Source organism: Erpetoichthys calabaricus, chromosome 4, assembly GCF_900747795.2.
Source record: "Erpetoichthys calabaricus chromosome 4, fErpCal1.3, whole genome shotgun sequence".
Taxonomy (NCBI): Eukaryota; Metazoa; Chordata; class Cladistia; order Polypteriformes; family Polypteridae; genus Erpetoichthys; species Erpetoichthys calabaricus.
The window spans coordinates 336,421,559-336,435,026 of NC_041397.2; the positions used below are offsets into that span (position 1 = coordinate 336,421,559).

The window sequence follows — 13,468 nt, forward strand, 5'->3', positions numbered from 1 at the left end:
TATCAAGGATGAGAACGTGTGCTGAAGTGGAGAGGCACTCATGCAGGTGGCATCTGAAATGTCTGACATTATAAAATGAGGCACATTTCAGAACTGTCAACCTTCAGACAAAACTACAGAGCAACTTCTAAAAGCAAACTCCTTGAACATGGAAAGGGTATTATATAGATAAAATGTATTATTATTATTATTATTATTATTATTATTATTATTATTATTATTATTATTATTATTATTATTATTATGCCTAATAAAGGCTGCATGTGAATTACTGCAAGGCAATGGAGGACACCAGCAAGTCAGAATGTGACCACAGGACACACTGAGCTTTAACTGAATGGAAACCTCATAGTTAATAAAAAATCTAAAATAATATCAGCACTGAAACTGAACGAGTGTAAAAGATGACGACTGCTTACATGTTCTCACACATCCTCAGTGTTACCAATGAAGTTCTCCAGTTTTAGTAACAGTCCACCTCTCAATTCTAAGCTGTATCTGCTAACAAACTCCTGCTTTAGATGTCATAAAGAGCTTCATTCTGTGGAATCTGCTTTTCTAGGAAGTGTTGTTTGATTTCACTGCTTCTGAGTTCACAGCATAGACGTGAGTCCCGTCAAATCAAACCCAGCACTTATTGAGATGTTGTTCGCCAGCAGGAGGTGAGATTCTCCTTTCTACAACTTTATTTGTTTTTTGTTGCATTTCATGAAAACTTTTTGTTCTTCCAGTTTTGAGAAGAAGCCCACTGAAGATATCCTGTTGGCTTTGGATTTAATCAAATTATTACAGACTGTAACTTCCACATCTTTTTCCTTATTCCCTGAGTTTCTGTTTTGCACCATTTGAGGAGGTCAGCAATGTATTTTATTCTGTAAATAAATCAAGTGCATGCCCTGACTCCATTTTGATTTCCTTACTTTGGCTGACGTGATCCTCATACCACAAGTCTGCTTCTAATCTGAACAAAGGGTGATAAGTGTGTTCCCTGCTTTGTTAAACAATCTAAAAAAGATCATAAAAGCATGGAATTCTCATGAGATCTGATAAAAGCTGAAGGTCTTATTGTCAGATCACAGGCCATTTTATTTTAATGTGTTTCTGTCACTTTAAGACTCAGGTGTGTCAGTGTTGGCAGGCTGCCGTTTAAAAACGAAAGAGAAATTAATCAGAGGAGGAACACTTTATACTACTCCTTTTATTTTATTACACGCCATCTTCTCCTTCTACAGACTTATAAGACATTAAGAATATGAAAGACTGACACATTATGCATGAAGTTCATAGACCCCTGATGAAGGACAAATCCTCGTGATGTGTGAGCTCTAAACGGGGAAAGTGGAAAGAAAACAAAGTGAAAGCAGTAAGTGGAGACATTATGGACGTTTATTACATTGCTGTTAGAAATGAATCCTTAGGTTGTGAGTGATAGGAATTTTAATTTTGAGGCTCACTCAGTAACGTGTAACTGGCTTATGCTACACAAGTTTACATTGAGGTCGTGCAGATTAAGTGTGTGTTTAGTGAAGGAGCCATAAGCAGAGCAGAAGGTCTTTGTATAAAATCAGGGTGCTGTCATGAATTAGCTTGTCCACCCTGAGTTTTCACCAGTAAAAGTAACTCGAGTCAAGACCACCACAACAAACATTAGTGAACATTATGAACATTGATCAGGATTTTCCAGATGTAGGTTAGCCTCAGCTCCTTCACCACAGGCTCGTCCAGCTCCTTCAATTCAAAAGCAAAAGAACTGATCGTCTCCAGCATATTGTCACTACTAGAAATGTAGGTGTGATGATTCAGAACTTATTATGAGATATGACTGTGCTGTATGGTGATAATCATGAATGGGGAAACAGAAGTGCAGACAGTTTACGGTGTCATCAAGGTGTGTTAGGATGAAAGTAGAAATAAGAAGGGAACAACTGGGCTGTCAGGCTCTCCTTGTTGGTTTGATTACTGGATCTTCAGGCACAACTGAGAGTCTTGTGTTTCATGAAATGGTGGGCGGTGGAGACACATCAGGAGTACATGTGTGAGAAATTAATGAATTGGTTAATGAAGTCCTGTACCTAAGTTTAGTATCAAATGGCATTGCTAACATAATAAACATGAACATCATATACAGCATAGCAACCAGTGTAAAATGAACAACAATATTACATTCAATCAACAAAGATGAGCGCGTTTACTGGAGATCTCATCTCTGTGATCTGTAAAAGACTCAACTGAATTGGTGGAAAAATGAATGTTAAATAAGAAAGAGAAAGCACTAAGAGAGAGAACCAGTTGTGCCAGTCTGATGCGGCTGTGTGATCTGACGCTGTAGATGTCGAGTGTTGAAGACCTGTCTGAGTTCCAAGAGGCGTTTAAAAGATCCAGGATTGTCACTTCTGGGCAAACTGCAGTGTCTGTGACTTTCATGAATAAAATGACAACCAACCCAAGGTAGATCTTTATAGTTAATGAACTGTTACCTGAATTTAGTCCTCAATTTTGCATTTTCAAAGGTTTAGTTATTGTCCATACTGTTTTTCTCAATGTTTTCATTTTTATATAGAGATTTTGTATCATTTCTTGGCATGATTACCACCATGTTGTGTTGACAGCAGATTTTCATTGTCCATTCTATGACTACTGGTGACATGTCACTCAATGTCACAGTTCTTCTGGTATAAAATAATGGTGTCCAGCTTGTAAATTATAGTTATATACAGCAAAGGAATACCTTTCACAAATACCTTCTTATACCGTAGAGCTGAAGTAGGCACCATTTGTTTTTTAGGCTTCTGAACTTTTTTCCATTTCACCTCACATTTTGTCTTTCCCCTTTTTTTGTTCTGCTGGCCTCTGGTTCTTTATTTAGGAAATGTCCTCCTACATTCATAATGGCTTTGCTTTCCTCTTTCATCTCCTGGTTGTCTCTCTAAAGTGAATCTCATACTTTCTAGGACTCACCAGTCCATAACAATAACAACAGAAGAAGAGAACAAACTCCAGTTGGTGACCACTGGGTGGGCCAGTCTGATGCTGTTGTGTTTTGAGGGGCTACAATAAGACAAAGGTGAATGTGACAGACCACAGCTGTGCCACGATGTCTGCCAGTTTGATGACAGAGTGTCATTTCTGTGCCATTGTGGTAGAAATGATTAAAACCAAACTAGATAAGTGAAGAACTGTGAGTTCACTGGGATGAGAGAGTGCGCTTATTGTAAAGATCAATGAGGTAGAGGATGAAAATAATAAAATAAAAGAGCTGAGAGTCGAGTTAAGAAGCTTCATGTCCACCAAAGTGCACAGAAAGTAAATCAAACTAAGAATGTCAGTTAATGCCCTTTGGGTTATTAACACGTAAACACAAATGATATAAATGGTGGTCTCTGCTCCTGTCATGTGAAGTGTAGATGACGCAGTTTGATCTGTGAGTTGTTTTACACACCAGTCTGTCAGAGGAGCTGACTTCACAGGTACAATGAGCTCTTCTTTGTGTTTCAGCCATGAACCGTCAGATGCGATGGACTCTTCTTATCTTATTGTTTCTACACAACACAGATATCTCCTGGGCAGGTATGGATGGCTGCTTATATTTTGTTAATTTTTAGGTGTGGTAGATGTTTCGTACTTTTTATTTAGAAATTTCTCTTCATAGTACAGTTCAGCAGAAGCATGTCTCTTTACAAAGAATATTTATTTATTTGTAAGCTTTTTTGTCAAAAAAAAGTAAGAGAAAGAATTTAATTGTTTTTTTGTTTTATGGCTTGCAATAATTTAAACCTAGAAAAATAATTTAAGGACAGTTTATTCTACAAGAAGTCAGAAAGATGAAATGATAATGAAGCGTTTATCATTTGGCCAACATGGTTTTCATGAACTTTTGTCATTTCTTCTAATTTACAAATCACATCCTGGTCCTCACTCCACTCTTGTGCTTTCCTTTCCAGACAGCTTCATCGTTGTCGGTCCTTCTAAGCCCGTCGTCACTTATGTCGGTGAAGATGTGGTCCTGCCAGCCTCCCTCTCACCAGCTCTTAATGCTGAGGCCTTTGAAGTGAACTGGTTTACAACTAACATCAGGACACCAGAGCTGTTATACACCAATTACAATATCAGGCTACAGAGTGACACAAGAAGATCCCTGAGCATAGACAACCTCAAGAATGGCAATGTGTCTCTAATAATCAGAAATGTCCATGTTTCTGATGATCATCTCTACAAGTGTAATGTGTACTCAGGACAAAGAGATGATGACACTCAGGTCTCACTCACTGTTGAAGGTCAGTGTGCATTTGGGATTTACAATTTATATTTCTAGTTGTATTATGGGATGGCACAATGACTCAGTGGCTAGATCTACTACCTGATGAAGTCCATGTCCACTTCCCATGAACACTTGCTGTCAGTGTAGAGTTTGCACTTCTACCTCCTCATCAGGTTTGACTTTTTTTCTGAGTTTTATGATTTTCCTTTCAAATAGAAAGACATATGAATTGGGTTAACTGGTGATGTTAAAGTCGGCCAATATGAGTGACTGGGTCCCATGATGAGATAAGGAAGATAATAATAATCACAATAATAATAAATAATAATAATAATGAAACAATTTATTTATGTAGTACAATCCTCCTTATCAAATCTCTTCACAGAAAGAAACAACAGGGAATATATTTACAATGGAAACAAACACTAAATAAAGACAAATACAAAATATACAAAGAACTGAAGTAAAATAAAAGTTGACAAACCAGAATAAAATACAAAAATACCATCAGAAAATGAGAAAATCTTGAATCAGTGACATTGTGTGATACAAATAAACATCATCTCAGGGTGGTCCTGCAGCCCTGAAACTCTATAAAGGAGATAAGGTGTATAACTAGATATGCTAAAACATAACAGGTAAGTAATAAACAGAGCAAGATTATAAACATAACATACATAAGGACAAAAACAATGAAATATACACAATTATAATATTTAAAAAATCACCAAAGATCACAGATGGTTAAACTACACCTAAAGTGGGTTAAGACCCCAGCTAAAACTTGACACTGGATGCCATCAGGTGGGACATCAAGTGGGACAGCAGGTCACCTGAGAAGCATGGAAAGCTCCTGCCTCTCAGCACAGACAGCATGCCAAGGAATTGGAATCCAGAGATCAAATGTGCTGCTCCTCTGGTTTGTAGGACTGTTGAGGTGAGAAACTCCTCAGGTCCAGGCCAGTTATATTTCAATAGTTGATCTCTTTATTTATGAGAGTGAAGACATTCAAAGAAATGTCCTCAAAGTCTCAAAACCTGCCAACTTACCTCAGTTGGTCCCAAGCATTTGCAAACTGACGCTCTGCCAAGTTTCATTAAATATAAGCAATAAATAAAATGATCAGAAACAAGTCACACAAAATAAAATCAAAGTCTACACTTCAAACAAAAACAACCAAATTCCTTTATTTCAGCAGTTCATTCATAACCGTATGCCATGTTAGCTGATGTTAAAGTGTTTCTTCTTCTCTTCACTTGTCTTCTTCTCTTTTGTGTTTCATTAGTTTTAGGTGCTCAGCCCTCCATTTCTATGAGCTCCACTGAAGGCCAGAAGACCCGACTGGAGTGCAGTGCTGAGAAGTGGAACCCCCAACCAGAAGTCACCTGGAGGGACATGAATGGGGCAGACGTGACGTCACAGTCCACAATAAAATCAGAGCAGCGTCTTCCTGGTGAAGGAGGAGTACAATGTGTTCAGCTGTCTGATGAGAAGTAAAGCACCAAAGCCAGACTGGCACGCCGGACTTGGCATCTACAGTACGTCATTAATAGTGTGGCACTAGCAGCACCGCCACTTTATTTTTACACACAGAATGTGGCACTAAAACACATATTTGTAGATCAGCTTAAAAAGCTAGGCTCCCATTTACTAATTACCTGGAAAATCAATGTAGGAACTAATTTTGTGTTAAACGTTGTGCCATATGCACATTAAAGATCCATAAGTGGAAATGAAATAAAAATAAGAGTTGGAACTTTGAAATACAGGAATTCACATCACCACACACACGCGTGAACAAATCTACAATGTCAGGTACAGTTGGCTAGCAGTGCAACTTTGAAACAAGGCCATCGTGAAAATAGAAAAACAGAAAATGCAGTTGTGACTCAGTCTAGGACTGGACCCCCATATATATCTGTGTCACGTGATTCAAAGAAATGAAAAGTAAACGTGTAGATTAAAAGACATAGGAGACAAACACTGGAGGAGAACGACATTGAGTGGACATTAATGGAGGTGAGATACTGGATAATTTATGATGGATAACGAGAGGGCTGATGGACATGCTGATGACATGGGTGTGAAGGTGTGTTTGGTCCCAGGCTCCAGCTACAGGAGCACATCATCTGTGGTGTAAATGCAGGGTCTCATAATGCTGCCCTTAGCCTGAAGGAGTCCCACTTGATGGATTCTTCTGTGTTTTCCTCACCTGAACCTCATTCCTGTCTCACAGACTCACACGTCTTCCTCTCATTTTGCAGGTTTCTCCCCAGGGATCTCAGGCTGGTTGGTGGCTTTCTGCGTCTTGTTGGTTCTTTGCTTAGCGGTGACTCCCCTGCTGGTCATTCAATGGAGAAGAATGAGAGGTGAGGACAGAAGATCTCACATCGACATTAGAACAGAGTGAATGCTCAGTAAATGGTTAAGTTATTTATAAATAATTCATCTTTATATTCTTTTTTGTCTTCCCTAGAAACAAACACCAGATATGATTCAATAGGTGAGTACAATTCTAAATTTGCTGTTCTCTAATTTAGTCTCGACTTGTGCTGATTTACCTCTTTCTACTTGGCCACTGCTCATCTGTCTCCTGTGATGGTGAGGTGGCTTCTCAGGGGTCTTCAGAGTCCATGCATATCTGAGCAGTTCAATTAGTGAAGGCCTTGGTGTGACTGAATAAACGTGAACTGGTCAGGAAATTCTCAGACGGGAGATCAGGCCGGCCAGCCTGAATGTGAGGAGGAGACGATTTGAAAATGGTCAGCATTGAGCCAATGTGGCCCACCACGTTCAGTGAAGTCTTCTTTGTCCCCTTTGTGTTGGTGCTTCCTGTATGAATGAAGGAGAAACACAAAATAAACAAGAAAAAATAAACAGGTTTTATTTATTTGAAGTTTTTCATCTAAAATTAATTCACTCATCTATTTTTAGAACCCAGTTTTAAAGTAGCAGAGAGCAGAAACACGACAGTAGCCATCAATTAGTGAGGTGCCAGTCTGTGACTCACACACACACACACACACACACACACACACTAACGTACTTAACTTATTTAGTATCTTTAGCATAAACAGTGGAAAAAATGCAGACATTGGAGAAGCATGCAGGTTCAACACAATGACTCATGTGGGCAGCAGCACCAACCTCTGTGCCACCATGTTCAGTTGTATCTGATCTTCTTGCTGACTAAGAAAGGTGCAAGGTTTGTAGCCAACAAAAAGTCTTCACTAGTGTTCCTTTAGGGGGCGATATAGCTCCCTAGTTGGAATAAGTTCTTTTGTAATTGTGGTGTTTTAAGTAACCGTAAACTATATAGATATGATGTTAAAAGGCGATATCCCTCCCATAGTGATACGGCGGTAAAAATCACATAAGAGAAAATAGCTTAGCTTTCTTTACTGACAATTTACACAGCATTACAGATGGGAAGCCTATGGCAAAGACAATGCCAAGGTGGGATCTTGATGTATACAGTCTGCCATCTTTCATCGCTGCGCTGGAAGGCTTTTCAGGACAAATGACGATATCACCCATCCATCTGTCAGCTTCAAAGTATTTAGCTGCTGTCCAAGTCTTTATGTACTGTCTTCTCCACATGTAGGCCCTCACATCGGCAAATAGTCCATTTCCAAACAAGGAAAGAAGATTTTGTGCTGACAGAGGACAGATGTATACTATTTTGTCTTTAGGCTGACTATACATTCCTCCAGCTGTCTTTGTCTATCTTGTCCTATTCTTGGCCCGGCAATTCTAAATGCTGAGCCCCTTTGTACTAAATCTGGCTCAGCTATGGCATGTACAAAGAAAAGAAAAACAGATTTAAAATGTCTGCACAGAGACAGTGACATTAAACTTAATATTATAACAAACTTATTATAACAACTAGTAAAAACATCACTCATCGAAAATAGTAGACATATTGCTATATATATTGTGGCCACTAGGATGTACCCCAGTGAACAGTGTGGACGAAAAAGGCACACTGACAGCAGGCAGATAATATTTCTTTAGTTCTTTTTTTTATTCATTCGGAGTCACAGTAAGTAGAGATTCAAAGAGCATAACTTATTGCCGCAAAGCTCAATTTGAACCCTGTAAAAAAGTCAGGAGGGTTTTTTTAAAATTCAGCATCTCATGATTAATAAGACAGAAAAACATCCTTATCATCTAAGTAGAGTTAAACAATATGTCTGTTGAGCTAAGCATTATCTGTGTTTTCAAAGCTGAGCACAGGAGAGACGCCTTGCATAAACTACATGTACTTTCTGCAGCCGTGTGACCTCGTCCCTGAAACATTCACTCTGAGAAAGGGAAAAACAAGAAACAGCTTACATTTTATTCATGTGGACACTATTTCTCCTGAACCCTGGAATAACATATTTTTGTTAGTTCATAAGCCAAAGCGTCTCTCACTGACAAGTTACAAAATAGTTATTATAAAAATTCTAATTTACTAACCACACAAAATACATGGTGCTGGGGATTCTTCTTCTACATTCCCCCTTTTTGAACCAACAAAAATATGGGTGACATAGGAGTAACGCGGGAAAGAGTAGGAGTAGGGGAAGAAGTGGAAGAAAAGGAGGAAGAAATTTGAAGCATGCATTCTTCGTGTAACATATAAGCTTTGGCCACGGAGGCCGTGAAATACTGGGACACAAGATATCTGATCAGGGGAACGATACAGCAGGCCACAAGCAACAGAATGATAAAAGCAACGGCCAGTGAAATAAAAACTGACCTGAGCCATCAGCCCCAGGGGCTAGAAATGCCAGAAGTGGTAGCTAATTCATTTGAAAGGGCAGTTAAACCTGTCAAAGCACGGGTGATTGATCCATCGGGAGCCGTATTATTAGGGATGTAAGTGCAGCACGCATCACCAAACATAGCACATACACCCCCCTTTTCAGCAAGGAGCATATCTAATGCTAATCGATTGTGCCAAGTTATAAGGGATGTTCTATCAAGCTGCTCATGTATCCCTTCAACAGCCTCTTTAGTAAAATTTAGAAAACGCTGTTGGTGATAATATAAGTAATTAATCCAATCTACATTTTTATTTATTGTAACTTGGGGAAAGATAGACTCAAATCCGGCAGCAACTTGATCTCGTGCTTTAAATTTATCAGGGACTCTGCGAGGGACACCAATGGAATCAAAGTAAACGCCAGGGCCGTGAAGAGTGAATGTGGAGGGGTCAACAGAGAGGTGGACAACACGCGAGGAGAATTCAGAGGGAGGAGACGGAAAGGCATAACAAGTTGGGTTAATGCGCATGTGCCAGTCCACACAGGGGGAAGAATATCAAGTAATTTGAATCTACTGCACAGATTGTCAATCTTAATTAGAAATCTCCCTAAAGGGTCTGTTCCAGATACATATGCCCCTAATATATAGGTTCCTGAGTCATGTAAAGAGGGGTTCTTCAAAGTGATGATCAAGGTGTTACAATGGTTGTCAGCACATTCATGAGTGGCATGTCCTTTTATGACAGAAAACCGATTTTTCAAACCGTATTTTTGGGCCTCAAAGGGTTGATAACCCCAGTCCTCAGTTCCAGTGTTAGCAAAAACCCATTGCCAGTTGTCGCAGTTACTTCCCCAATAATACTTCGTAACAGTCATACACACGTATTTGTCAGACCAGGTCCACTGGGCTTGTCGACCAGTCCCACAGTTGATAATAGAGCAGAAATCAACCTGCACTGATGTGGTGATTCCTAACGGGAAAGTCAAGGTGACCAGGGCAGTAGACAAGGGAAAAGAAAAGCATAGTAGCACAGCAATCAAGGGTGCCATCTCTTGCAATGTGAGGCGTGAATCCAGACGGGCAATCCTTCCACTTTCACTGCATGTGGTGTGGACAGAAGAACTTGGAACGGTCCTCTCCACCTCGGCTGATGCCAATGTTTCCTCCGAGTGTCACGGACGAGGATCCAAGTGCCTAAGGGAATCGGCGTGTCTTTAGATGGAAGATTAGTCCTCCAGGCCTGGTTAACCTGCTCGTGGACTTCTTTCAGAGAAGCTCGGAGACCTGTAAGACAATAGAGAAGATCATTGTCCACAGTATGCAGGTTAACAGTTCCCATAACCATGCCCATGACCATGACCATGGGTCGTCCGGTCAGAATTTCAAACAGCGACAGTCCTAATTGCCGGTGTGTTCTTCCCCTCAATCCCATTAAGGCCAGAGGCAAAGTGTCCGGCCAGAATAAATTTGTCTGCTCACAGATTTTTGCTAATTTAGATTTTAGGGTGCCATTGCACCGTTCCACAATGCCTCCACTCTGGGGGTGGTATTTGCAATAATGATGCACATTTATCTGGAGCCAGGTGGTTAATTCATTTATAACGGAATTCACAAAATGAGTGCCATTATCAGTTTGTAATTTCTGTGGTATGCCCCACCTAGGAATAATTTCTTTGGTTAAAGCTTTGGCTACAGTTTTGGCATCAGCGTGTTTAGAAGGAAAAAGTTCTACCCATCGGGAGAACACATCAACAATTACTAGACAATAACGGTAACCTTTAGACGGAGTTAGTTCAATGAAATCCATTTGGAGGTGTTCAAACGGACCCATTGGATTAGGTGTAACGGTGGGACTTACCTGGACTTACCTGGGTGCCCTTTCCTACATTAGACTTTTGACATAATGCACAGTGCCTGCAGAACTGCTCTGCATATGTAGAGAAGCCTACAGCTTCCCAGTGTTTTTCAACATCTTGAATCATGGCATCCTTTCCAGCATGGTCTAGGCCATAAGCGATTTTTGCCATACTTGGGAAAGAAGCCTTTGGGAGGAAAGGTTTGTTAGTTTGCCTATGGGTCCAGACTCCATCAGAGAGGGACCCTTCTTTGGACCATTTTCTCTTTTCTCTGTCTGTAAAGAAACAAGTTGATTATCAGGGTCCTGGTTATTTCTCTGTTGGAATAAAGAGATTGGTGTGTCATTATATACAGCCTGTTTAGCAAAGTGATCAGCTAATTCGTTTCCTGACAGGATCTTGTTTTCCTATGTGAGCTTGACATTTAATGATTGCTAACTTTGATGGTTTAGTTATAGCTTCTAAGAGGGATTCAATCAGTTTTTGATGTTGGATCAGTTTGCCAGCGCTGGTCTTAAATCCTCTTCTCTTAATTTCCATAAGGCTCCATGATCATGGCAGACTCCAAAGGCATATCTGGAATCCGTATAAATTGTTATAATTTTCCCTTCGGGCAACTGACATGCTCGGGTGATAGCTATTAATTCAGCTGCCTGCGCGCTTAAATTTGATGGAATTCGGTTTGCTTCCAGCAGGTGGCCACCTTTCACTACTGCATAGCTGGTCGAGGGTGTTCCATTTTCCAATCGTAGGTTTTATAACCTTAGTTATTTCGTCATGACAGTTGTGGGGCTCCCCTTCCTCTTCAGTTGGAAGAAGAGTGGCTGGATTTAAGGTAGAGCATCTTTCAATGGTGACATTTGACAAAGTACAGAGTACATTTTGATAGTGTATTGCTCTTGCAGTTGTGAGATGTGAGGTCTTAGCCTGTACTAAAATAGAATGAACGGCGTGAGGTACCTTTACTGTTAGGGGGCTCATGAGCACTAATATCCGTACTAGCCAGTACAGCTTCAGTTGTAGCAGCCACAGCCCTAAGGCAAGGTGGGAGAGCTGTAGCTACAGGATCCAACTTTTTCGAAAAATAGGCTATTGGCCTTTGTTTGTCTGCATGTAGTTGCGTTAAAACTGCATTCATTCATAGAACTGCATTCATTAATCCCCCTTTTCTGTCCATGAACAGAGTGAATGGACGAGAAATATAGTCAAGGAGAGTAGTGCATTTTTTTTTAAATCACATAGAGCCTTGTCAGCCTGCTATTCCACTGCATGCAGCCAGATGGCAGTGTTAGCTAGATTTTGGAAAGGCTGTGCTCCTCCTGAAAAACTTACAAGCAAACAACTTCTCAGGTTGCAAGCTGGTACTACTTTTAAATTAGGAATTCATCCTACTGTGGTGCTATACATGCTAGCTTCCAGATCATGAAAAAGTCCGTGGCGGAACCAGGTTAGCGACAACAAGGAAACACTAATTTCCATGGCGACCCAAGTGCCAGCGACAAACAAAGACAATCCATTTCGGGAAACACACAGCACAACTCCATAACAAGAAAACATTCCCATCAAAAGCTATGCAGCCACAGAGAAATATGCTGACTTAACCTGTTGTTTTGTGACCGGTCTTGGAAGGTTTTGAATGATGGTTAAACGACCGCTAGAGAGAGCTCTTGTATCGCAAGAAATGTCATGACCTAAATATTTAACGATAGCTTGAACTAACTGCAGTTTTTTTTTTTCTCTCTTTCTTTCGACACCTTTTTATGGCCATTTTTTCTCCTAAAAACAATAGCAATTTTCTGAGTGTCATGTGCATTTTTTTTCTTCCTTTTTTTTTTTTTCTTTTCAGTAGTACTACACAGCATTATATCATCCACATACTGTATCAATATACTATCTTTATCCAGCCAAAAGCCTTCTAAATTTGAACAAGAGCTTGGCCATAAACACAAGGGGCTTCAGGATATTCCTGAGGCATGACGGTCCAGGTCCATCGGCGGTTATGAAAGGGAAAAGCAAACTAGAATTGAGAATCAGGGTGCACGGGAATGGAAAAGAAAGCGTTAGCAAGGTCAATAACAGAGAAGTACTGGGCAGACAGGGGTATCGTGGAAAGAATAGTGGAAGGATTAGGAACAATAGGTGTTCTAGGAAAAACCGCAGAGTTAACTTGTCGTAGGTCTTGAACAAAACGCCATGAACTGTCAGCCTTTTTTACAGGTAAAATGGGGGAGTTGACTGGAGAGTATGTAATTGGTATAATAGCTCCTCGCCTCACGAGATCAGAATGTACTAAATGCAACTGCTTTAGTAGACAACAAAAATACATGGAATGTGCAAAGTTTCAGGGCATGTGCTGGAGGAAAGAAAAGATTCTAACCAAGGTGTGTCCACTTCAGTAGGGAAATACTGGGCAGTACAAGGCAGGGTGTCCGGGACTTGTAAGTGAGGAAAATAGGCATGAGGGGAAAGAATGAAGGGCTTTCAAGAGGAAGGTGTGCGGGGATATGTTCAGGGTCCAGGCTGCAAAAGAGGGCTTGGGGTGTGAAGTTTTGGCACAGGAGCTTAGGAATGGAGCAGCAAAGATCCTTGTTCAGTTAAAGA

General features: G+C 40.3%; 3 protein-coding genes and 1 long non-coding RNA gene across 10 annotated transcripts in view; 3 read left to right on the plus strand and 1 right to left on the minus strand.

Annotated features, from left to right (window-relative positions):
• LOC114641399 (butyrophilin subfamily 1 member A1-like) overlaps positions 1-13,468 on the plus strand; it is a 228,293-nt gene that overhangs the window by 177,948 nt on the left and 36,877 nt on the right. The gene's annotated exons all lie outside the window — the stretch shown is intronic.
• The window catches only part of LOC127527484 (uncharacterized), a 183,252-nt gene that overhangs the window by 161,861 nt on the left and 7,923 nt on the right, over positions 1-13,468 (minus strand). The window lies entirely within an intron of this gene.
• The window catches only part of LOC114641400 (butyrophilin subfamily 1 member A1-like), a 142,805-nt gene that overhangs the window by 120,061 nt on the left and 9,276 nt on the right, over positions 1-13,468 (plus strand). The window lies entirely within an intron of this gene.
• Positions 1,067-13,468, plus strand: part of LOC114644987 (erythroid membrane-associated protein-like) — a 49,191-nt gene continuing 36,789 nt past the window's right edge. Inside the window, exons 1-3 of one of the 2 annotated variants that reach the window (XM_051926442.1) lie at positions 1,109-1,363; positions 3,496-3,567; positions 3,942-4,274. In XM_051926442.1, the coding sequence (XP_051782402.1) occupies positions 3,498-3,567; positions 3,942-4,274 (403 nt within the window). In that variant the 5' untranslated portion in view covers positions 1,109-1,363; positions 3,496-3,497. Of the gene's footprint in view, positions 1,364-3,495; positions 3,568-3,941; positions 4,275-13,468 lie in introns of both variants that reach the window. The other variant, XM_051926444.1, reaches the window with a different exon arrangement.